Consider the following 26,846-nt stretch of genomic DNA (forward strand, 5'->3'; position numbering starts at 1 on the left):
GCGGGGCTCCATCTCAGGACCCTGAGATCATGACCCGAGCCGAAGGCAGAAGCTTAACCCACTGAGCCACCCAGGAGCCCCATTTTTTGAAATGATTTTTAATGGCATTGTTTTTAATTTTAGTTTCCACATATTTATTACTAGTATATAGAAAAATGATTGATTTTTATATGTTGATTTGGTATCTTGCAATCTTGTTGAAAGTACTGTTTCATTCTAGTTTTTTATAGATTTCTTGGAATTTTTTACATAGGTAATTATATCATCCTCAAATAGAGTCAGTTTTACTTCTTCCTGTCCAGTCTGAATGCTTTTTATTTCCTTTTCTTGTGCTGGCTTTGGCTTCCAGTATTATATTTAATAACAGTGATGAGAGCAGATATCTTTGACTCATAATGACTACTACTTCCAGATAGGAATGGGAGTTTAGTTCCCTACCTGGTTTCACCAGCACAACTCTGATGGGGGAATTGGAGGGCCAGTTTTCACTGCCACATTATTTTTCAGCTCTACTGACACATATGGGTAGTGTTGCAGTTTTTTTTCTTGGTGTTTGGCTCAAATAGGATGGGTATTCAAAAAATTTTTGGATTATGCTAACGACCCTTTTCATGGTCCTTTGGCTTTTCTTTCGTTTCTTTCTTTCTTTCTTTCTTTTTTTTTTAAAGATTTTATTTATTTATTTGAGAGAGAGAGAGAGCATGAGTAGGGCAGAGGGAGAGAGAGAGAAGCAGACTCCCTGCTGAATAGGGAGGCTGATGTGGGGCTCAGTCCCAGAACTCTGGGATCATGACTTGAGCTGGAGGTAGATGCTTAAGTGAAAGAGCCACCGAGGTGCCCTCTTTGGCTTTTCTTAAGGCATTTTTTTTTTTTTTAAGTCTGTGCTAATTGGAAGTTCCAGTTTCCAGATTTTATATGCAGGTAAAAAGAAAGCCTAAGGAATTCATGTATTCTTCAAGTTTGAGAACTCTACCTTTCTCTTTCTACGTTTCAGAAATTTCCTGTGTTGGTTTGTTGTGTTGTCTATGGTATTTTAGTTGCAGGAGGGAGGATTAGAGGAATGGACCTAGTCCATCATGGCTAGAACAGGAAGTTCAAAATTATTTTTTAATTTTTGATACAGTTCTGTATTCTTATGTCTCCTTTATCTGGTATCAGCTTTCTTATGATTAGTCATTGTGTGTTATATCTTCTTTCCAATTTTATTTTCAAACTATGATTTTATTTACTGTACCTCTTTGAAATAGCATATAGATGAATCTTGTTTTTTATCCAGTCTGACAATGTCTATCTTTTAATGGGTTTAGTTCATTTATGTTCAATTGATAACAATTAAATGTATTGCCATGTAATTATTATAATGAAATGTTTATGAGACGTGACTCTTAATGTGAGTTAAGTCTACTTTCCTGCTATTTGCTCTCTTTTTGTCTCATATCTTCTTTGCTCCTTAACTCTTTTCTGTTTTATTTTGGGTTAATTATGTATTTTTTAGCATTTCATTTTATTTTCTTGGTTTTTAGCAATTTTTTTTGTGCTTGCTCTGGGGATTCATTATATACTTATCACAGTCTCTCTTGAATTAATATTATATACTTCATTTCTCATCTAAGAACTATGTAACAGTAAATAACATTTGTCTCACTTATGTTACACTATTATTGTTATATTATTGTTTTCCTATTTTTTTCCGACTGCTTTAAAGATTTTATCTTTGGGTTTCAGCATTGATATAAGATATACTTAGCTGAGCTTTTCTGTATATTCTGTTCACAGTCCATCAAGCTGATTCTGTGAGTTGATGTTTTTCAACAAATTTGGAAATTTTCATTATTTCTTTAGGTATTTTACTGCTTCTCTGCTCCTTTTTTATGAGAGTTTAATTACACGTATATTAGACAGCTTGATACTGTGTAAGAAGTCACTCATACTCTCTTCATTTATTTCTTTTTCTGTGCTTCAGTTTGGGCAATATATATTATCCTATCTTTATTTTTACTAGTCCTTTCTGTGGTGTCTGACCTGCTGTTAAGTTTAATCCATAGACATTTTTATTTCAAATATCATAATTTTCACATTTAGGATTGTCTTTTGGTTACTTTTTAGGGGGTTTTATATTTCTTCTGCTATTATCCACCTCTTCATGTAGTCTACCTTTTTTTCCTGAAAATTCTTTTATCAGTCACAGATTTTTAAAAGTTTTTGTCTGGTAATTTCCAGTATCTGGGTTATCAGTGTGTTTACATCTACTGTTTTTTTCTTTTGATTATGGATTGTATTTTCCTGGTTCTTCATATTATTTGTAATTTTTTTTTATTCTCAAGTATTAGATTTAGAAAAACATTGAAAACTGTAATACAATGTTTATTTTCTAGAGAATGCTTACTGTTTCCTTTCTGGAATTTAGGGTGAACAGCTAATAATTCTCATTTCTACAAGAATTGATTTGAGCAGGAACTGGTCCCTATTTTAATTAAGTTAAGATCTTGTCTGATTTGTCTAACCCATAATCTCTCTTATTGCTGCTTCCCCTGAGGGGCTGATTTCTTTGATACTGCCAGTATTTTAGCTGGCAAGAGTTTGAACTCTGATTTTAAATAGTTGGTTCACATCTTGGTTCAATCCTGTCAGAGCTTCAAAATACAATTACCACAAAAACATGCAGGATGAGATTCCTCTGTTTCTTAGTTCCTGCTTTTTATAGCTGTGTAAAGGCCAGTCAAACCTTAAAACATTTTCATTATCCCCAAAAGCCTCCTTGTATTCCTTTTATAGTCAATTCTCTCCTTCCCTGGTTCCAGACAACCACTGATTTATCACTGTACTTATGCCTTTTTCTAGAATGTCCTGGAAATAAAATCATATAATATGTAGCCTTATGTATCTAGCCTTCCCTTCCTCATCATCATGTTTTTGAGATTCATCCATGTTGTTCTATGTATCAGTTGTTTGTTTCTTTCATTGTGAACAATATTTCATTACATGGCTATACTACATTGTCGATCCATTTATCAGTTAATAAACATTTAGGTCATTGGATCCAGTAGCTATTTTGGCTGTTATGCATGAAATGAAGTTTCTTTTTTTTTTTTTTTTTCAGTTTAAGTTCAATTAGCCAACACATAGCACATCATTAGTTTCAGATACAGTGTTCAACAGATTATCCGTTGTGTATAACACCCAGTGCTCATCACATCACGTGGCCGCCTTAATCCTGTCACCCAGTTACTCCATCCCCCCACCCACCTCCCCTTCAGCAGTCCTTACTTTGTTTCCCATAGTTAAGAGTCTGTCATGGTAAGTGACTCTTAATCTCATAAAACAAACTGAGGGTTGCTGGGGGGAGGGGGTTTGGGAGAGGGGGGTGGGGTTATGGACATTGGGGAGGGTATGTACTATGGTGAGTGCTATGAAGTGTGTAAACCTGGCGATTCACAGACCTGTACCCCTGGGGATAAAAATACATTATATGTTTATAAAAAAAATACATTATAAAATGTAACAACAACAAAAAAAGAGTCTCTCATCGTTTGTCTCCTTCCCTGATTTCTTCCCATTCAATTTTCCCTCCCTTCCCTTGTGGTCCTCTGTACTGTTTCTTATATTTCACAAATAAGTGAAACCATATGATGATAATTGTCTTTCTCCAACTGACTTATTTCACCAAGCATAAAACCTTCCAGTTCCATCCAGGTTGATGTAAATGGTAAGTATTCATCCTTTCTGATGGCCAAGTAATATTCCATTTTATATATATCTTCTTTACCCATTCATCTGTCAAAGGACATCTTGGTTTCTTCCCCATTTTGGTTATCATGGACATTGCTGCTATGAACGTTGGGGTGTAGGTGCCCCTCTGTATGAATGAAGTTTCAATGAACATTTGTGTGCAAATCTTTGTGAGGACATATGTGTTTATTCATCTTGGATAATTGCTTTGGAATAAGATTAGTGAGTTTTAAGTGTATGTTTAATTTTCTGAGGAATTGCCAAATTACTTCCCAACATGGCAAAACCATTTTATGTTCCTGCCACCTCTCTGGGAGAGTTTCAGTGGCTGTGCATCCTTCCCAAAATTGGTATTGTCAGACTTCTTAATTCTGACCATTTCTAGGGAATGTAGGCCTCTTTTTTTGCCACATTTTTGGCAAAATTCAGATGCGGAAGCATTTGACAGAAGAAAAATGGTTGGGTTGAGTGATTTACCTTGGGAGCGTTTCTCATTCCAGTGTATCTGCTGGCCTAAATGGCTGTCAAGGTCTCATCTGGTTTTTTTTCATCCTCTAAATTCTCTTTGTCAGTGGTAGGCCTGCTTTTTGACTTGGCTGACTTGGCACACTTTGCACACACTAGACCAAGTGCTCTTCTGTCTCCACCATGCTCCCTTTAGATATGGATATGGCTTTTGTTCTTTGCTTATCTATAAAGTGTTCTTCAGTGGAATTCAGTTTGTCCGATTTTTATCCTATCCTCTACTTTTCAGTATCCTCAAGGAAAGGGATGATAATTATATAATTTTATGTACTTTTCCTTTCTGGATGTTTAATTTTTCTTTTTTTAAGTTTTTTTTTTTTTTTTTTTTTTTAATATGAGAGAGAGAGAGAGGCAAGAGAGAGCACAGCAAGGGGAGGAGCAAAGAGAGAGGGAGGAGAGACCCCGCACTGAGCAGAGGGGGTCAATCCTGGGACTCCGGGACCATGACCCGAGCTGAAGGCAGAGGTTTAACTGACTGAGCCACTTAGGTGCCCCATTCTTTCTGGATGTTAACACCAAAGTAAACACTCTCATACCTTTTCACATTATAATCGTAAAAGGCATTTCAGCTTCCCTTTGAAGATCTTTTTAGGGGTTCCTGGGTGGCTTAGTCGTTAAGTGTCTGCCTTCGGCTCAGGTCATGGCCCTAGGGTCTTGGGACTGGGCCTCTTGTTGGGCTCCCTGCTATGTAGGAAGCATGCTTCTCCCTCTCCCACACCCCTGCTTGTGTTTCCTCTCTTGGTGTGTCTCTGTCAAATAAATAAATAAAATATTTTAAAAAAAGATGTTTTTAGAAGTCCTGCTCAAGAATTTTTTTTGGTCTCATTGGCCTGATTGGGACACATGGCTACCCTTATTGGTAAAGGAGGCTGGAAAATTTATTATTATTTATAGATTTTATTTATTTATTTGAGAGAGAGAGATTGAATATGAGTGGTGTGGGGCAGACAGAGAGGAAGAAGCAGAAGGAGAGGGAGAAGCTCCCCTTTGAGCAGGTAGCCCAACACGGGGCTTGATTCCAGGACCCTGGGATCATGACCTGAGCTGAGGGCAGACACTTAACGACTAAGCCACCCAGGCACCCCTAAAAAGATGCTCCTTACTATTATTACTAGCTATGCACATTGGCATCCTCAGTAAAATTAAGGTCCTGTTACTAGGCAAAGAATAATTATTTGGGAAAATAATTATATGTGGTCTATTATATTATATATGATATATATGATATGGTCTAATATTATGCAATGGTCTATTATAATGACCATTATCATACTATTATAATAGTATAAGTGATACTATTATAAGACTATTATATACTTGTCTCATAACAGTGTTGTCATAAATTTTGATGATTTTGATATCCATGTAGATGATCTTTGCAAATAATCCAGCATCTCAGTTTGTTGAATTTCTTTGCTCCAGTGATCTTGTCTTCTATCCTCTAGATAGAAGATGATATCCTCTAGTCTTTGTAAATACCAATAACTTTTCCATAATTTAAGTTTCAATCATCTTAATCTTTTGTCACTACCTTTTATCTTTCCCACTTAGTCTGTTTAATATTCTGGCTCCAAAATCCTTTGATTCCATTTGGAACTATAATCCATTGGTTTTACTGCCTTTTACTGTCCCAAATCCTCCTTGTGGCCTTACCTAGCTTAAATTCCATGTTCCATTATTATTATTGCTTCCGTGCATATTCTTCCCCTGCTGTGCTGTATTGATTTTATTTTGTTAAATTGCAACCGTGATCAAATCAATCACCATCTTCTCTATATTTGTGGCATCTGAATGTGAGTAGAAGAAAATCCCTAAGTATGCTTATAGTCTCATTTTACATTTATTTTTAGGAAACCTAGTTCATTCATTTTCCCACTCTCCTGAATGACTAATTCAGTTTTTCCTCTTCTCCTATATGGGTATAAGTCTTTATCATGACAAAAAAAAAGTGTATCTGCCTGTGAATATGTTTTAAAATATGATGTTGAATGAATATACTCCTTATGGAGAACATTCTATGAGAATCCTAACTGTATATAAACATCTGAGATTTGTCTATCATAGGTTGTTTCTGATTTATAAATCACTGCTCTACTAGAAAAGATTCAGTCATTGTGATATTTTCATCTGTCACTATTTTTTCCTCAAAGTGTTCATTTGCCCATTGAATGAGGGTAAAAGACTACAGCTCTTGGCAAGTATACTTATATTCACAAGTCATAATGAGCATTCATTTTCTACCATGGAGAGATATTTCTAAGGTATATACAGAGTGGCTTCCTTTTTTTGGGTACTCATAAATTTCAGGAGCCTAAATCTGGGATGCTTGATTCTTTGCAGCAGCGCCGGGGAGAATAAGAGGCATAGCTGGATGTATGTCATTCAGAGGCCACTCCCCAGAATGTACTATCTTCCACTTTCTGGGAGAATTTGGTAGTAGAACATTTGGAGTATGATTTCTTGCGTTATATGTTTGAAGGGACATAAATATAGGCAAAAAATATTTTCCCAAATAATTAAGATATACTATAATATAGGTGGGGATCCTATGGATTCTGAAATAAAAATAATTTTGTTTTGTTATTCTTTTCAAAAGGTTGGGGATGATCTGAATTCATTCTTGGTATGTTGTTCACAATTTGCAGCTCAGTTAGAAGCAGCAGCTAAGGAAGAACGTAATGTATGTATTCTGTGTAAAATGTCAAGTATAAGATATTTAATATTTAATGATTTTAATTATTAGTAATGTTGATAACATTTTGTATAATTTTATATTAATTTACTAAAATCATTGTTATTAATAATAATTTTAGCAATACAATATTTAAAGCTACATTGGTTGTTTGAACTTGAATGTGATAATTTATTTAACAGTATTAGTCTAGATACCATGCCTTAAGGAGTTATAAAAGACATTAGAAAGTTTTATTTATTTATTTATTTATTTATTTATTTATTTTTTAAAAAGATTTTATTTATTTATTTGACAGAGAGAGATCACAAGTAGGCAGAGAGGCAGGCAGAGAGAGAGGGAAACAGACTCCCCGCAGAGCAGAGAGCCCGACGCGGGGCTCGATCCCAGGACCCTGAGATCATGACCTGAGCCGAAGGCAGAGGCTTTAACCCACTGAGCCACCCAGGCGCCCCAAGTATTATTTATTTTTTTATTCTTAATGTAGGCATTTAGGTCTGTGAATTTTCCTTTAAGTACATAATTGATTGAGTCGTTAATATTTTCATATTTACAAATGAAAATATAGTATTTATATTTTAGTGTTTTTAAACATTTTTTATTTAAATCCAATTTAGTTAACATATTATTACTTTCAGCGGTAGAATTTAGAGATTCATCAGTTGCATATAACACCCAGTGCTCATTACATCAGGTGCCCTCCCTAATGCCCATCACCCAATTGCCCCATTCCTCCACTCACCACCCCTCCAGCAACCTTCAGCTTGTTTCCTATAGTTACGAGTGTGTTAGAGTTTACCTTCCTCTATTTTTATATTATTTTTTCCTTCCCTTCTCTTGTGTTCATCTGTTTTGTTTCTTAAATTCTGCAAATGAGTGAAATCATATGGTATTTGTCTTTCTCTAACTTATTTTGCTTAGCTTATGCTAAGCCAGTTCCATCCAGACAAGGTAATTTATATTACAAAAATAATACGTCATAATTAATGAAAATTTCAAAGAAGACATGCATAAAGAAAACAAAAATTAACATAATCGTATTTCCCCAAAATAACCAACTATTGTTAACATATTTTTATTTCCCTTCCTGGTTTTCCAAAGTTATAAAGATTTAGAAAAAATGAAATAATACTGTACATATTATTTGGTAATACACTTTTATTACTTTTTGATTTTTGCAAAATAGTATTTATTGTGTCTTATCTGATTGTAAACATTACTATTATTTTTTAAAGATTTATTTATTTTGAGAGAGTGCATGAGTGGGAGGTGGGACAGAGGGACAGGGAGAGAGAATCTTAAGCAAACTACCCACTGAGCACAGAGCCTGACTTGGGGGCTGGATCTCAAAACCCTGAAATCATGACCCAAGTTGAAACCAAGAACTAACTGAGTCACCCAGGTGCCCTTGATTGTAAACATATTATTATTATTATTTTTTTAAAGATTTTATTTATTTATTTGAGAGAGAGACAGTGAGAGAGAGCATGGCGAGGAGAAGGTCAGAGGGAGAAGCAGACTCCCCATGGAGCTGGGAGCCCGATGTGGGACTTGATCCTGGGACCCCGGGATCATGACCTGAGCCGAAGGCAGTCGTCCAACCAACTGAGCCACCCAGGCGTCCCAATTGTGATGTCGAGCCGCTTTTCATGTACCTGTTGGTCATTTGTATGTCTTCCTTGGAAAAAAATGTCTTTTGCCCATTAAAAAAATTTTTTTTCACTATTGAGTTGTATTAGTTCCTTACATATTTTGGATATTAATCCCTTATCAAAATATATGCTTTGCCAATATTTTCTCTCTTTCCATAGAATGCCCTTTTCATGTTGTTGATTGTTTCCTTGACTAAGCAGTAACTTTTTAGTTTGAGGTAGTCCCACTTACTTATTTTTGCTTTTGTTAAACCTTTGCTTTTGATGTCATGTCCATGAAACCATTGTCAAATCCAAAGTCCCAAAGTTTTTATTCTGTCCTCTCCTGGTGTGTAATAGGTTTAGATCTTATATGTAGGTCATGGGTTTACTCTGAGTTAATTTTGTAATAGTGTAAGTGGTGTAAGGGTCCAATTTTATTTTTTTGCATGTGGATATCCAGTTTCCCCAGTGGTATTTGTTGAGAAGATTCTACTTTCCCCATTGTCTTGGTACTCTTATCAAAAATTATTTTGCCATATGCAAAGGTTTATTTCTGATCTCTCAGTTTTGTTCTATTGTTGCTTTATATTTAAAAATTTTTATTTTTTATTGAAGTGTAATTGACACAATGTTACATTTGTTTCAGGTTACTTTTTATTTTAATTTTTGAAAATCGAGATGTAATTGAACTGTGATATAATAAACTATATCAGCTTTAGGTGTAGGTATGTATATATCTTTATGCCAATAAGGTGTTTTCTTTATTACTGTTGCTTTGTAGTATATTTTGAAATCAGGATATTTGAAGCCTCCAACTTTTTCTTTTTCAAGATGTTTTTGGTATTCAGGGTGTCTTGAGATTCCATGTGTATTTTAGTATGTTTTTTTCTATTCCTGCAAAATAGTCCATTGGCATTTCTATAGGGATTACATTGAATCTGTAGATCACTTTGGATAGTATGAACTTTTTAACAATATTAAGTCTTTGAATCCATGAGCATGGGATGTTCTTTCCATTTATTTGTATCTTTGATTTCTTTTAGCAGTGTTTTCTAGCTTTCTGTGTATATATCTTTCACCCCCTTGGTTAGGTTTATTCCTAAATATTTTTAGATTTTTGATGCTATAGTAAATGAGATTGCTTTCTTAATTTTCATTTTGGATTGGACATTGTTAATATATAGAAATATAACTGATTTTTGAGTGTTGATTTTGTGTCCTGCAATTTTGCTGAATTTATTAGTTCTAACACTGTGAGTGTGTGTGGGTACGTGTATGTGTGTGTATTGTGTGTAATCTTTAGGGTTTCCTACATATGAGATCATGTCATTTGCAGACAGGGACAGTTTTTTTTTTCCATTTTGTATGACTTTATTATTTTTTTCTTTTTAAATTTCTCTGGAACTTCCAGTACTATGTTGAATAGTGCTGGTGGGATGGGCAGATTTGCCTTTTTCTTGATACTAGAGAAAAATCTACCAGTCTTTTCCCAGTGAATATGCTCTTTGCTGTGGCCTGTTTATATAAGGATTCTTATTTTGAGTTAGTTTTCTTCTGTTTATTGAGTTTTTTAAAATCATGAAGGAGTGTTGATTTTTAACAAAAGCTTTTCCTCCATCTGTTGAGATGATCCTGTGGTTCTTGTTCTTCATTTTGCTTATGTGGTGTATTATATTGTTTCATATTATTACAAATAGTGAGCCAGGCTTGTGTTCCAGATATAAATCCTTTTTGGTTTTACTGTGTGATCCTTTTAATGTGTGGTTTTTTTTTTTTTTTTTAAATAAAGTAGGCTCCACGCCCAGCATGGAGTCCCAACACTAGGCTTGAACTCACGATCATTAAGACTGAGACCTGAGCTGAATGTCATTTGACATTTGACACCTGACTGAGCCATCCAGGTGTCCCTTAATGTGCTTTTGAATTCTTTTTGCTAGTATTTTTGTATCATTTTCCCTCTTTTCTATTAATTATTCATTAATTTATATTTATGTAAATAAATATAAATTTATTAATTATAATATGATTATAAAATTTAAATTATTATACATAATATATAATATAGGATATTTATATATTAAATTATTAAAAGTATAATATAAAAATAATATAATCATTTATTTGTATTAATCAGGAATATTGGTCTGTAGTTTTCTTGTGCCTTTTTTGGTTTTGATATCATGATAATGCTGGCCTTATGCAGTTGGTTTTGGAATTTTCTCCTTTCTGATTCTTTGGAAGAGTTTGAGAAGTGTTAGTGTTAATTCTTTTTCTTTCTTTTTTTCTTTCTTTTTTTTTTTTTCAAAGATTTTATCTATTTACTTGAGAGAGAGAGCAAGAGAGAGCATGAGAGGGGAGAGGGTCAGAGGGGGAAGCAGACTCCCTGTTAAGCAGGGAGCCCGATGTGGGACTCGATCCCAGGACTCCAGGATTATGGCCTGAACTGAAGGCGGTCATACAACCAACTGAGCCACGCAGGTGCCCTGTGAATTCTTTTTTAAGTAATAGAATTCTCCAGTGAAGCCATGTGGTTCTGGGCTTTTCTTTGTTGGTAGGTTTTTGATTACTGCCTCAATCTCCTTACTAGTTACAGGTCTTTTCAGATTTTTTTTTTTGTGGTTTGGCCTTGGTAGATTTGTATGTTTCTAGGAATTTATCCATTTCTTCTAGGTTATCCAATAGTCTTTTATGGTCTTTGTCTTTGATTGGAGTGGACATCATTGTAATAACTCTTTCATTTCTTTTTTTTTTTAAGATTTTGTTTATTTATTTGACAGAGAGAGTGACAGGGAATACAAGCAGGGAGAGTGGGAGAGGGAGAAGCAGACATCCCGGTGAGCAGGGAGCCCAACGCAGGCCTCAATCCCAGGACCCTGGAATCATGACCTGAGCCGAAGATAGACACTTAACGACCGAGCCACTCAGGGGCCCCTCTCTTTCATTTCTAATTTTAGCTATTGAATATTCTCTTTTTCTTACTTAATATAGCCAAATGTTTGTTGACTTTTATTAATCTTTACAGAAACTACTCTTGGTATCATTGATTTCTATCCTCTATTTCATTCATCTCTGCTCTAGTATTTATCTCCTTTCTTCTTCAAACTCAGGGTTAAAAATTTTTTGTTTTTCCTTTAGGTGAAAAGTTAGATTGTTGGTTTGTGATTTTTAAATGTAAACATTTACGACCATAAACATTTTGTACTGATTTGGCTCACTAGCATAGTTTTGGTATTTTGTTTTTTGTTTTCATTAGCCTTCAGGTATTTTCTAAATTCTATTATGATTTCTTCTTTGATCTATGGATTGTTGAAGAGCATGTTGTTTAATTTTCACATATTTGTAGATTTTTTTTTGTTTTATTTCTGCTGTTGATTTCTAATTTTACACCATTGTGTTTGAAAAGATGCTTGGTGTGATTTCAATCTTAAATTTGTTAAAACTTGTTTTGTGTCCTAACACGTAGTCTACCTTGGAGGATGTTCTATGTATGCTTGAGAAGAACATGTCGTTTGCTGTTGTTGGGTGGGGTATTCTGTATATGTTTGTTATGTCTGTCTATTTTACAGTATTGTTTAGTCCTTTATTTCTAATTAATATTCTCGTTGTTCTTGCTATAACTGAAATTGGGAATATTGAAATGTCCTACTATTATTTTGTTGCTGTTTCTCCCTTTTAGTTCTTTAGTGTTTGCTTCATATATTTGGGTGCTTAAATGCTAGATGCATGTATATTTATAATTGTTATATCTTCCTAGCGAATTGACCCTTTTATCATTATATAGTATCCTTTTTCTTTTTTTGATAGTTTTCTCTTAATCTCTATTTTGTCTAAGAATGGCCACCTCGGCTTTCCTTTTTCTTTGGAATGTCTTCTTCTGTCCTTTTACTTTGAGCCTGTTTGAGTCATAAGATTTAAAGAGAGCTTATTATAGGCAGTGTATAGTTGGATATTTTTATTATATTTAAGAAAAATAATGAATTCAATCTGTGTCTTTTTGTTGGGGTGTTTAATCCATTTACATTTATTGTAATTACTGGTAGGAAGGGCTTACTATTGCCATTTTGTTAATGTTTTCTGTTTGGAAGTTTTTGGTTCTTTTTCTTTTTTGGTATCTTTTGTGGTTTTTTTTTGTTTGTTTTGCTTTTTTTTTTTTTTTTTTTTTTTGTAATGACATATTTTCATTCCCTTCTCATTTCCCTTTGTGAATATCCTATAGATATTCCCTTTGTGGTTACCACTGCAATTATATAAAACTTATTAACATTATAGCAATCTATTTTAAACTGATAACAACTTCAGTTGCCTATAAAAACTGACCGTTGGGGCACCTGGGTGGCTCAGTTGTTAAGTGTCTGCCTTTGGCTCAGGTAATGATCCCAGGATCCTGGGATCAAGCCTCACATCAGGCTCCCGGCTTGGTGGGGAGCTGCCTTCTTCCTTTTCTGCTCTCCCTCTTTGTGCTCTCTGTATGTCAAATAAATAAATAAATAAAGAAAATCTTTGGGGAAAAAAAAAACTCTACTACTTACATCCTTACCTATTCTATTTTATGTTACTTGTGACATAAATTACTTCTTTTTACATTGCATAGCCATTAATTTAAACTTATAGCTAGTTTTCATCTTACAGAATTTCTGTGCCAGATTTATCAGTTATTTGTTCACCTATTTTATAATACTATAGGATATTTGTTGATATATTTATCTTTACCAGGGAATTTTATATTTTCATATGGTTTTGTGTTGACGTTTATTGTTTTTTCTCTTTAACTTTTTGGACTTTTAGGACTCCCTTTAGGATTTCTTGTAAGGAGGGTCTAGTGGTGATGACTTCCTTTCAGATTTTTGGAAAATCTTCATTTATCCTTCATATTTGAAGGGCAGTTTTGCCAGATACAGTGTTTGGCAGTTTTTCTTTCAGTGCATTGACTATATCATCCTGTTCCTTTGTAGCCCATAATCTTTTTTTTTTTTTTTTTGACTGGAATATTTAAAAAAAATTTTATTTTATTTTTTATAAACATATGATATATTTTTATCCCCAGGGGTACAGGTCTGTGAATCACCAGGTTTACACACTTCACAGCACTCACCATAGCACATACCCTCCCCAATGTCCATAACCCCACCCCCTTTCTCCCAACCCCCCTCCCCCCAGCAACCCTCAGTTTGTTTTGTGAGATTAAGAGTCACTTATGGTTTGTCTGCCTCCCAATCCCATCTTGTTTCATTTATTCTTCTCCTACCCCTTAACCCTCCATGTTGCATCTCCACTTCCTCATATCAGAGAGATCATATGATAGTTCTCTTTCTCTGATTGACTTATTTCACTAAGCATGATACCCTCTAGTTCCATCCATGTCGTTGCAAATGGCAAGATTTCATTTCTTTTGATTGTAGCCCATAATCTTAATGGTTAGAAATCTCTGATGATCTGATGAGAACTTTCTTGTATGTAATGAATTGTATTTCTCTTGCTGTTGACAAGATTCTCTGTGACTTTGGCAGTTTGATCTCAGGGTAGATATCTTCAGATAGTTTCCTGGTTAGAGTTCTTGAAGTTAGTTGAATTCGTAGGTCTGTTTTTCTCCTCGGATTTGGGAAATTTTCAGTCATTATTTCTTCAAGTAAATTCCACACCCCTTTGTTTTTTTCTTCCTTCTTCAATTCCCATAGTACATATTTTGTTTTGTTCCATGGTATCCCATATGTCCTTTAGGATCGCTTCATTTTTTTTTTTTTTCTTTTCTACCTTGATTATTTTGGAAGTCTTTATGTCTTCTAGTTCGCCGATTCTTTCTTTTACCTGGTCAGGTCTGTTCTTGAGTTCCTGTAATGGAGTTATTTATTTTTTTTTCAATTCAATTATCATATTCTTTAGTTCCAGAATTTCTGTGTGGTTTTTCTTCATAGTTTTAATTTTTTTCTCAATATTCTCATGCCGTGTATTATTTTCCTGATTTCCTTTGGTTGTTTGTGATCTCTTAGCTCATTAAGTATCATTAAGGATCCTTATGGTGACAGTTTTGAATTCTTTGTGAATTTGTATATTTCTGCTTCTTTAGTTTCTGGAGATTTAATTTTTTCTTTTAAATGTGCTGTGGTTCCCCTTTTCCTTTGTGTGTCTTGTTACTTTTGTTGTTCAGATCTGGTGTCTGAAGCATCAGCTAACTCTTCTAGATTTTATGGCCTGATTTCCTATAGGGAGGGCTTGCTCCATTCAGTCTGCCTAGATTCTGGAGACCTCTTAAGCCTTTTTTTGAGTAAGTGTTCCTCTGGGTTTGTGCATGTAATCTATTAGAAGAGGCTTGTAGGTTTTTCTTTTCTTCTCTTTCTTTCTTTCTTTTTTTTTTTTTTTTTTTTTTTTTAGATTTTATTTATTTATTTGACAGAAATCACAAGCAGGCAGAGATGGAGAAGCAGGCTCCCTGCTGAGCTGAAAGCCCGATGTGGGCCTTGATCCCACGACCCTGAGATCATGACCTGAGCAGAAGGAAGAGACTTAACCCTCTGAGCCTCCCAGGCGCCCTGGTTTGTAGGTTTCTACTCAGGTACTCCCCCTAGTGCCTGCTTTAAATATCAGTACAGGAGCTCCACCCAGTGTCTGTTTTTGGTAGTGCAAACTCTAGTTCATTATGTACTCTAGTCTTAGTTCTCAGAGATTCTCAATCTGGCTGGCATCCTTTTGCGGTCAGCACTTGCATAGAGGCAAGAGGGAAGCAGGCCCCTTGGGCAACCTCTTGCCCTAAATGTCCGAATGTTGGATGTGTGTTCCACTCCTTTCCATCCCCAAGGGTAAAACAAGAGTTGAGGATTTCTTCCTAGTTGTGCTGCAGTGTGAATACAGGGAGAGGCTCTGACAAGTTAATGTTGAGAGTATCAATTTTTTTTTTTTTAGTGGACTTTGATGTGGTTGGTTTTTGTCCTTGCTAAGATACAGGAAACTTAACTGGTTTTGGGATTTCTCAGAGCATTTGGTTTGTTTGATGTTAAATCCCTGTTTTTCTATGGGAAGGAGGGTTTCAGGCTTCATATTCATGATCTTGCTGATAAAGTCTTATTTCTTTAATGAGGAATGGTATTAGAAACCAAGATCTGACAGTTAATCAGTGATCCTGGAATGAATGCTTTTATGCTATTTCCGCAGACAAAACTAGGAAATGTGTATAGGTATGCACACATATACACATGCACAGTTCATATACTTATATTCTTATTTACAAATAGAGTGCACATATACATGCATGTATACATAAATAGACATATTTAGAAATCTGGAGTCCTCACAGACACCTTTAGTTCTAGTCTCTCACCTCAGGGCTTATTCTTACTTTCCTTTATCTCATATGTATATGTCCTTCTTCCCACAGTTAGAATTCTAACTCTTAACATCACTACATTTACTCTTTTGTTCAAGTTTGTAATACTTCCAACATCATTTAAGAATTTCCTCTCCTATATCACTATGAAAACAAATGTACTAAAAAGATTTTGTGATTTCTTTTGAACTACCTGCCCACCCCCCACCACTTAGCATCATTTTTATCCAAGACTGAGTATAAGGTATATGTTAAATTCTGTGTTGATGAGTTAGATGAACTAGTTGTTTTTTCTTTTTCCTTTACTAATTTAACTCGTTTAAGTTTGAAAACAAAAACTTTAACTCAAAAAATATATATACCCCCATGTTAATTGCAGCATTATTTATAATAGCTAAGATATAGAAGCAACCCAAGTATACATCAATAGATGAATGGATGAAGAAGATGTGGTATGTGTATACACGTGTACACACACACACACACACAGGAATATTATTAAGGTATTATATTATATAATTATATTAAGGTATAAAAAGAGTGGGATCTTCCATTTGTGACAATATGGATGAACTTAGAGTGTTTTATGCTAAGTGAAATAAGAGAAAATAAATATTGTGATTTCACTTCTATGTGGAACCTAGAGAACAAAACAGATGAACAAACAAAAGATTAAAAAGAGCCATAAATATGGAGAATAAACTAGAGAGTTTGGTTGTTGGAGAGGATGGGAGTGGGCAAAAAAGATTAAAGAGGAGTGGGAGGTGCAGGCTTTAAATTATATAATGAATAAGTCAGAGGGATAAAAGGTACAGCATAGGGAATATAGTCAATGGTATTGTAATAGCGTTGTATGGTGCCAGGTCGTAGCTACACTTGAGGTGAGCATAGCATAATGTATAAAGTTATCAGATCACTATGTTGTACACCTGAAACTAATGTAACATTGTGTGTCAATTACACTTCAATAGCAGACAAAAAGAAATACTAAGAGATATTTTTTGGAGAGAGAGAATGATCCAGAGGGAATGTCTGAAAAAGTAGAAGCAGCAACCGACATGATAAATGTAACAAACACTGAATGATAATGATTTAAATCTTATGGATAAGAAAATACAATAGAATCAAAATGCATGATAATTATGTACATTAGGAAAGAAGTTAGATTTGGAATGAATTGTAATTAAAGTATAATCTAAGGTCCTTGTATTGTTTGGGAGAATAGTAAAGACTTTAATAAGTTAGGTATTCCTGTTAAAAATTTCTTTTTTATAATGTAAGTAGTAGGTAGAATTTTTACCCTAGTAGAGGAAAATTGAATGACAGAAAAAAAAAATCCAAAAGATTCTAGAAGAGGGAAAAAAATAGGAAAGTTGATCCAAAAGTAAGAGAGTAGAAATAAATCTAAATATATCAGTAAGTATACCAATTCAATGTACCAATTAAAAGAGAAAAATTGACAACAAATAAATTTAAACTATATGTTTACCAGAGGTATGCTAAAGCATAAAAATACAGAAAGGTTGAAAGTAAAAAATTAATGGAATACCTAGGGAAAAATTTAACTAAGGCTGTGAAATATCTGTAAACTAAGAACTGTAAGACATTGATGCATGAAATTGAAGAAGGTACAAATCAATGGAAATATACTTAGTGTTCATGGATCAGAAGAATAATATCATTAAAATGTCCATACTATCTAAAGTGATCTGTAAATTCAGTGCAACATGCATTAAGATTCCAATTATATTTTCTCACAGAAGTAGAAAAAAATCCTAAAATTTGTATGGAATGATAAAAAACCCCAAAGAGCCAAAGAGCCAAAAAAAATCTTGAGAAAGAGAACAAAGCTGGAGGCATCAGTCTTCTATTTCAAACTATATCACAAAGCTATAGTAATCAAAATAGTGTGGTATTCACATAAAAACACAGATCAGTGGAAAAGATTAGAGACCCCAGAAATAAACCCACTTGTATATGGTTAATTAATATATGACACAAGAGCCAAGCATATATAGTAGAGAAAGGATAGTCTTTTCAGTAAATGGTTTTGGAAAAACTGGACCCCTTTCTTACATCATGCACAAAAATCAACTCAATTTGGATTAAAGACTTGAATACAAGACCTGAAACCACAAAACTACTAGATAAAAACTTGAGGGTAAACTCCTTGAGGTCAATCTTGGCATTGATTCTTTTGCATGTGGTATCAAAAGTAAAGGCAACACAGCAGAAATAAATGAGACTGCATCAAACTAAAAAGCTGCTGCCCAGGAAAGGAAAGCATCAACAAAAGGAAAAGACAACCTGCAGAATGGGTGAAATGTCTGTAAAGCATGTATCTGATAAGGGGTTCATATCCAAAATATATACCGAACTTGTACAACTTCCTGGGGGGAAAACTCAAATAATCCCAGTACAAAATGGGCAGAGGAACATTTTTTTCCGAAGAAGACATTCAAATGGCCAACATGTACATTGAAAGGTATTCAGTGTCACCAGTCATTAGGGAAAGGCAAAACAAAACCACAATGAGCTATCACCTCATACTTGTTAGAGTGACTATCATCAAAAAGACGAGAGAACACATGCTTGCAAGGATGTGGAGAAATGGCAACCCTTGTGTACTACTTGGTGGGAATGTAAATTTCCACTATGGAAAAAAATGTGGAATTTCTCAAAAACCTAAGAATATAGTACAATATTAGCCAGAAATTTTACTTCTGGGTATATATCAGAAGGAAGTGAAATCATTGTCTTGAGGAGATAATATGCACTCCTATGGTTATTGCAACATTATTCACAAAAACCCTAGACGAAGGGATGCCTGGTGGCTCAGTTGGTTAAATATTGCCTTCGGCTCAGGTCATGGTATCTCTCCCCTACTCTTGTGCTCTCTCTCTTTTGAATAGATAAAATTTTTTTTTTTTAATAAAAAGCCAATACATGGAAACAATTTAAGTATCCCTCAATCAATGAATGGATAAAGAAAATGTGGTATCTATCTGTATGTATATAATGGAATATTACTTTTCCATAAAGAAGTAGGAAATCCTGCCATATGCATCGATATGGATGTACCCTGAGCGCCTTATGCTAAGTGAAGTAAGTCAGTCAAGGAAAGACAAAGTATGCTCTGACCGGTATGTGGAATCTAAAAAAACTGAATTCATAGAAACAGAGAACAGATAGGTGGTAGCCAAAGGTGGTGGTGGGGGGAGGCTGGTGGTGGTGGTGGTGGTGGTGAGAGGTGGGAGAAATGGGTGATGATCAAAAGGTACAAGTTTCCAGTATACGATAAATAAGTTCTGGGGATATAATGCACTGCATGGTGACTAGAAAAAATATAATAAAAATTAAAAAAATAAAGGAAAGTAAAAGGATGAACAAGTATGTAATTTAAAGCTAGCATAGCCTGTTGTTAGACAAATTAGAATTAAGGCAAATAAAATTAGAGATGAACCTCCATACAATGATCACAGTTTTGGTTCACCAGGAATATATAATACTCCTTAAGCTCAGCTCAATAATAATACCACATGAGGGGGTAGGGTGTTGTCCAGCAAGAGGTGGTATATGTGTTGAACCAACTGTGGTGCTATGTTCCCAGTTACTGGAGTTATACAGGTCCAGGAATCAAATAAGTAGATTTGCCTTCTCTTCTCATCGCTCCCAATGATCCACTTTGGCAATATTTATTTCCAGTCCCTGCAAGTCTAGGTACTATGGTATTGGAGACTGTGATCCTACAGGGGTGGTATTGTTTACTAGAGGTACAGTAATAGTTCCATTGGACTTCAAACAGCTGTCTGATCCAAGTTCAAAAATTCATGCTAGCTTCTAACTGAAGTACATTGTGTGTTTTTGCCTGACTGGCAGGCTGGAATTGATGCAGAGTTAATATTCCCAGAATTGATGAATAAGTATCCTTTGTGGACATTTATGAAGTGTATTTACAGTGCTCTAAAATGGTCCCTTATAAGACTGAGCCTCAGTTGCTCCTAATAACAACTCATGTTTATGGTCTATACACACCATTCTTTGTTTGATTTCTCCACTTTCTTCCCATATTTTTGGGGATTGCCTTACAAACTGCTTGCATACAACTCTTGTCTCAGTATCTGCTTTTGGGGGAACCCAAACTGAGATAATTCCCCAACTTGTTATTAGAACCTAACATATTCTTGTACCCAAAGCTTATGTAGACATTGAAATAAAGGTAAATTACAGTGTAATTTTACTTGTAAATAGGTGTAAAAATCCTAAGCAAAACATGTCTAGTTGAATCCAGTAATTTATTATGCCCAGATGAACCAACTATTTGGTTATTATGAAGTAGTATTTCATATGTCTATAATAATATTTCTCATTCTGTAGTCTGCTTTGTTTGATATTGATGCAGTTACTCTTATGATAGTGTTGTCATGGTATTTCTTCCACTTAACCTGTTTATCTCTTTCTATTTAAAATGTGTTTCTTATAGACAAATTAAAAAAAAAAATTTTCAGTCTGATGATATATGCCTTTAATTGAAGTGTTTTGATCATATGCATTTAATGTAATAATTAACATGTTTGGGTATAAGACTGCCATTTTGCTTTTTTGGTATTGTTCCTCCTATTTTTATTCATTTTTATTTTTTTTGGTTTTGAGTTATGTAGTTCTTTGTATATTTTGGATGTTAACCCCTAATAAGATACATCATTTGCAAATATCTTCTTCCATTCAGTAGATTGCTTTTTTGTTTTGTTGATGGTTCATTTGCTATATGCAAAAGCTTTTTATTTTGATGTAATCCTAATAGTTTATTTTGCTTTTGTTTCTCTTTTTTTAGGAGGCCTATCTAGAAAAATGTTGCTATGGTCAGTGTCAAAAACAAAACAATACAAAACCAAACCACAGTGTCTGTCTTCTCTTCTAGGATCTTTATGGTTTCAGGTCTCACATTTAGGTATCTAATCCATTTTTAATTTATTTTTGTGTATGGTATAGAAAATTGGCCCAGTTTCATCCTTTTGCATATAGCTGTCCAGTTTTCCTAGCACCATTTATTGAAGAGAGTGTCTTTTCCCCATTGTATATTTTTGTCTTCTTTGTTGTAGATTAATTGACTGTATGAGCATGGGTTTATTTCTGGATTTTCCATTTTGTTCTATTGCTCTATGAGTCTATTTTTGTACCAGTACCATACTGTTTTCATTACTATAGCTTTATAGTATATCTTAAAATCTGGATTTCTGCTACCTCAACTTTGTTTATCTTTTTCAAGATTGCTTTGGCTATTTGGGGTCTTTGATGGTTCTATACAAATTTTAGGATTGTTCTAGTTCTGTGAAAATGCTATTGTTATTTTGATAGAGATTGCATTAAACCTAGATTGCCTTGGGTAGTATGGACATTTTAACAGTATTAATTCTTTCAATCCATGAGCATGGAATATCTTTCCATTTATTTGTGTCCTCCTCCTATTTCTTTTATCAGTGTTTTATGGTTTTTAAAGTAAAGGTCTTTCACCACCTTTGTTATATTTATTCTTAGGTATTTAATTTTTTTGGTGTAATTATAAATAGAATTCTTAATTTCTCCTTCTGCTACTTTCTTATTAGTGTATAAAATGCAACAGATTTCTGATTATTAATTTTGTATTCTGCAGTGTTACTACATTCATTTATTATTTCTAATAGTTCTAATAGTGTAGGGTTTCTATGTATAGCACTATGCCATTTGAAATAACAACAGTTTAATTTCTTCCTGAACAATATGGATGCTTTTTATATATATATTTTTGCCTGATTTCTGTAGCTAGGACTTCCAGTACTATGTTGAATAATAGTGGTGAAAGTAGACATCCTGTCTTGTTCCTGACCTTAGGGGAAAAACTCTATTTTTTTCCCCATTGGATATGTTAGCTTGTGTTTTTTCTTATATGGCTTTGTTATGTTGATGTGTTTCTGCTAAACCCACTTTTTTGAGAATTTTTATTATGAATGGGTGTTGAATTTTGTCAAATGTTTATTGAGAAGATCATGTGGATTTTAATCCTACATCACATTAATTTGTGAATATTAAGTCTATGCTTGCATCCCCAGAATAAATCATTCTTTTTTTTTTTAAGGTTTTGAGAGAGAAAGCATGCACGAGTGGGGGAGGGGCAGATGGAGAGAGACAAATAGACTCCCTGTTGTGAAAGGAGCCTGACACTGGGCTTGATCCCAGGAGCCTGTGATCATGACCTGAGATGAAGTCAGATACTTAACCAACTGAGCCACCCAGGCACCCCAGAATAAATCCCTCTTGATCGTGGTGAATGATTCTTTTAATGTATTGTTGAATGTGGCTTGCCTGTATTTTGTTGAGAATTTTTGCATCTATGTCCATTGTGATATTGGCCTTTAGTTTTTTGTTTTGTTTTGTTTTGTTTTTGTATTGTCTTTCTCTGATTTTGGTATTAGGGCAATGCTGGCCTTGTAGAACGAATTTGGAAACTTTCTTTTTTCTTCTGATTTTTTTGAATAGTTTGAGATAGGTATTAACCCTTCTTTAAATGTTGTTAGAATTTGCCTATGAATCCATCTGGTTCTGGACTTTTATTTTTTGGCAGTTTTTTGATTACCAGTTCAATTTCATTACTAGTAATTGGTCTTCAGGTTTTCTGTCTCTTTCTGATTCAATTTTGGAAGACTGTATTGAAAGGTAACCCAATGATAGGTCCGTGATCAAGGGAGAGAGACTGATACAAAGTGAAAGTCAAGCAAAGCTTTATTTTGCGCCAAGCATCGAGAATCAAACCGACCGTTCTGGGCCGCCTCTTACAGAGAGGGTGACCCCTCTCTGCCTTACTGACTAACTTTTATAGAGCAAAGGCCATGTGGTTGAGCCTGGCCACACACAGGTGGCCAATGAGATTGCAACACACAGAGAAACCTGCAGTCATGCTATGTCACACACAGGTGGCCAATTGAATTACAGTTCACCCCATAGTAGCTATTTGAACTAGCCTATTACTTTGGTCAGGATTGGCGCCCAAAAGGCGCCCAAAAGGCGGGGTCCACACTTCTTGGTAGCTAGGGAGACAGTATGCACGCCCCACTGATTGGATGTTTCCACCTGGCCTGACTCATCCCTGTATTTGGGCTCTGTTATCTCCACCTGACCTGACCCACCCTTGTATTTGGGCTCTGTTATCAGGGACTGGTTGACCATATTTTACTGGTTTCCTGGACTTGCTCTTAAGTAAGTTTCCCTGGCAGGGGTGGGGGAGTGAGAGGGGTTGGGGGAGGGCAGGGTCAGGTTAAGTTTTACTGTTTAACCAGATGGAATTGCTCTGGCTAAATAGGCCCTTACAGTATATATCTAGGATTTTTTTTTTTTTTTTTTTTTTTTTTTTTTAAAGATTTTATTTATTTATTTGAGAGAGAGGCAGTGAGAGAGAGCATGAGCGAGGAGAAGGTCAGAGGGAGAAACGGACTCCCCATGGAGCTGGGAGCCCGATGCGGGACTCGATCCAGGGACTCCGGGATCATGACCTGAGCCGAAGGCAGTCGTCCAACCAACTGAGCCACCCAGGCGTCCCTATATCTAGGATTTTATCCATTTCTTCTAGAGTGTCCAGTTTGCTGACACACAATTTTTCATAGTATTCTCTTATTTTCTGTTGTATTTCTGTGGTGTTGATTCTTCTCTTTTGTTTCTGATTTTATTTATTTGAGGTTTTCTTTTTCTTCCTCTGATGAGTCTGGCTAAAGGTTATCAATTTTGTTTATCTTTTTAAAGAAGCAGCTCTTGGTTTCATTCATTGATCTTTTACATTTTTAAAAGTCTTGTTATTTATTTGTCTTCTGATCTTTATTTTTCTTGCTTTTATTCACCTTGGGCTTTGTTCTTTTTCTGGTTCATTTAGGCGTATGGTTAGATTGCTTGTTTGAACTTTTTCATGTTTCTTGAGGTAGGCCTATGTTGCTATATATCTCCCTCTTAAAACTGCTTTTGCTGTGTCTCAAAGATTTTAGTGTGTTTTCATTTGTCTCCATGTATTTTTCAGTTTTTTTTCTTTGATTTCTTCATTGACCCTTTAGTTGTTTAGTAGCATGTTGTTTAGCCTCTGTGTGTTTATATTTTTTTCATTTTTTCTTCTGATTTTTAGTTTTATATCATTGTGGTTCAAAAAGATGAATAGTAGTATTTCAGTTTTTAAATTTATTGAGACTTGTTTTGTACCTAACATATGATCTATTCTGGAGAATGTTCCATGTGCCCTTGAGAAGAATATAGATTCTGTTCTTTTGGATGGAATGTTCTATATATATGTGTTATGTCTATCTGGTCTAATGTGTCATTCAGAGACTTTTATTTCCTTATTGATTTTCTGTCTGAATGATCTTTCTACTGATGTACGTGAAATGTTAAATTCTCCTACTATTATTGTATTATAATCAGTTTCTCCATTTATGTCTGTTTATATTTGCTTTTTGTATTTAGTTGCTTTAATACTGGATGCATAGATGTTTACAATTGTTATATTCTCTTGTGGTATTGATCCCTTTATTTTATTGTTATGTAATGCCTTTCTTTGTCTTTTGTTAGTTGTTTAAAAGTATTATGTCTGACATAGGTATTGTTACTTGGCTTTTTTTTTTTTTTCTTCCATTTGTAAGTGTCAGTATTTTTCCATTCCTTCACTTTCAGATTGTATGTATCTTTGGGTCTTTAGTGAGTCTCTTTTAGGCAGCATGTAGATGATTCTTAAATTTTTTGATTCATTATGTCACCCTATGTCTAAGAAATTAGACCATTTAAAGTAATTATTGATAGTATGTACTTGTCATTTTGTTTATTTTATGGTTGATTTTGTAGTAGTTCTTCTTCTTTTGCTCTCCTTCTTTGTGATGGAGGAGTTTCTATATTGTTATATTTGGCTTCTTTCTCTTTACTTTTTTTGTATCTTTTATAGATTTTGGGTTTGTGGTTACCATGAAGTTCATATATAACATCTTAAGCATATAGCAGTCTCTATTAAGTTGCCAGTTATTTAAGTTCAGACACAGTCTAAAAAAACTTCTTTTTGTACCTTTTATTCCCTCCACAGTTTATGTATATGCTGTCATATTTACTTATTTTTACTCATAATTTTCTTACATTTAATTATGGCTTTTTTTCCTTAAGTTCTCCTTCATTTTTGAAGGATATTTTTTCCAGATATGTAATACTTGGAATTTGGTATTTTTTTATTAATTGCATTTTAAATATGCCACCACACTACCTTCTGGTATCCATAGTCTCTGAGGAGAGAAATAAGTGGTTACTCTTATTGAAGAACTTTCATACATATTCCCTCTTGCTGCTTTCAAGATTCTATATTTGTGTTTGGCTTTCAACAGTTTTATTATAATGTGTCTTCATATGGATCTTTTTCATTTATTCTACTAAGAATTTGACATATAAATCCTTATCTTTTCTCAAATTTGGGAAGTATTCAGTAATTATTTCCTTATTCTTCCCCTCTCCCCTTTTCTTTCTATTTTCCTGGGAGTATTATAATGTCTATGTTGATATGCTTGATGATATCCCATAATTCTGTTAGGCTCTGTCCTTTTTTTCATTCATTTCTCTTTCTTCTCCTTGGACTGGATCATTTCAATTGGTCTGTCTTTAAATTGACTGATTCTTTTGCTTGCTGCTGTCAAAACCCTCTAGTAAAATTTTCATTTCAGTTATAGTTTCTTTTGTTCAGTTATTTAAGTTTCCATTTCTAGAATTTGGTTTCTTTTTGTAATTTCTGTATCTTTCTTTATATTTGTTAAAATACTATTTTTTGTTTCCTTTAATTCTTGTGCGTGATTTCCTTTAGCTCACTGAGTGTATTTAAGACAGTAAACTAAAAGTTTTTGTCTACTGAGTCCAGTGTGTAAGCTTCCTTAGGGACAGTATCTGTTTATTTTTTCCTTCAAATAAGTCACAATTTCTTGTTTCATTGAGTGCTTGCTTCATAATTTTTTGTTGAAAACAAGATATCTTGAGTATTTTATGTGGTAACTCTGGATATCAGATTTCCCCCTCTCTGTAAATTTTGTTATTTTTGTTTAGTGACTTTTCTAAGCTACTATTTTTTAAATAGACTTTATTTTTAGTTTTTTAAAGATATTTATTTATTTGACAGAGATCACAAGTAGGCAGAGAGGCAGGCAGAGAGAGAGGAAGGGAAGCAGGCTCCCTACTGAGCAGAGAGCCTGATGTGGGGCTCGACCCCAGGACCCTGGGATTGTGACCTGAGCAGGAGGCAGAGGCTTTAACCCACTGTGCCACCCAGGTGCCCCCAAATAGACTTCATTTTTAGAGCAATTTTCTGTTCTCAGCCGAATTGCATATAGTACAGAGAGTTTCCATATACCTGCTATTCCTGTGTATGCATGGGCCTCCTCTATTAACAACATCATGCACCAGAGTAGTATCCTTGTAAGATCTATGAAGTTATACTGACACATCATCATCACCCAAAGTCCATAGTTTACATAAGGCTTTCTCTTGGTGTTGTACATACTATGGGTTTTAACTAATGTAAAATGATACAATTACAGTATCATACAGAATGGTTTCACAGCCCTAAAAATCCTATGTGCTCCACATATTCATCTTCTTTTCCTTATCCAACCCTTGATAGCTTTATGTCTTTAGTTTTCCTTTTCCAGAATGTCATATAGTTGGAATCATACAGCGTATAGTCTTTTTTGGATTGGCTTCTTTCACTTAGTAATATGCGTTTAAGATTCCTACATGTCTTTTCATGGATTGCCAGCTTTTTTTTTTTTTTTTTTTTTGGGTGCAGAGTGATTTATTGTATAGTTGTACCACATTTTGTTTATCTATTCACTTACTGAATGACACCTTCTTTGCTTCCAAGTTTTAGTAATTATGAATAAAGCTGCTGTAAACTTCTGTGTGCAGGTTTTTG

The 26,846-nt window shown here is 34.5% G+C and overlaps 1 protein-coding gene across 1 annotated transcript in view; it reads left to right on the forward strand.

The window, feature by feature from the left end:
• The window catches only part of LOC116855275 (coiled-coil domain-containing protein 7-like), a 136,462-nt gene that overhangs the window by 8,396 nt on the left and 101,220 nt on the right, over positions 1–26,846 (forward strand). Inside the window, exon 5 of the mRNA XM_032837881.1 lies at positions 6,851–6,934. Within this exon, the coding sequence (XP_032693772.1) occupies positions 6,851–6,934 (84 nt within the window). The remainder of the gene's footprint in view (positions 1–6,850; positions 6,935–26,846) is intronic.

The sequence above is a fragment of the Lontra canadensis genome, unplaced genomic scaffold (assembly GCF_010015895.1).
Source record: "Lontra canadensis isolate GAN:19392208 unplaced genomic scaffold, GSC_riverotter_1.0 scaffold100, whole genome shotgun sequence".
Taxonomy (NCBI): domain Eukaryota; kingdom Metazoa; phylum Chordata; class Mammalia; order Carnivora; family Mustelidae; genus Lontra; species Lontra canadensis.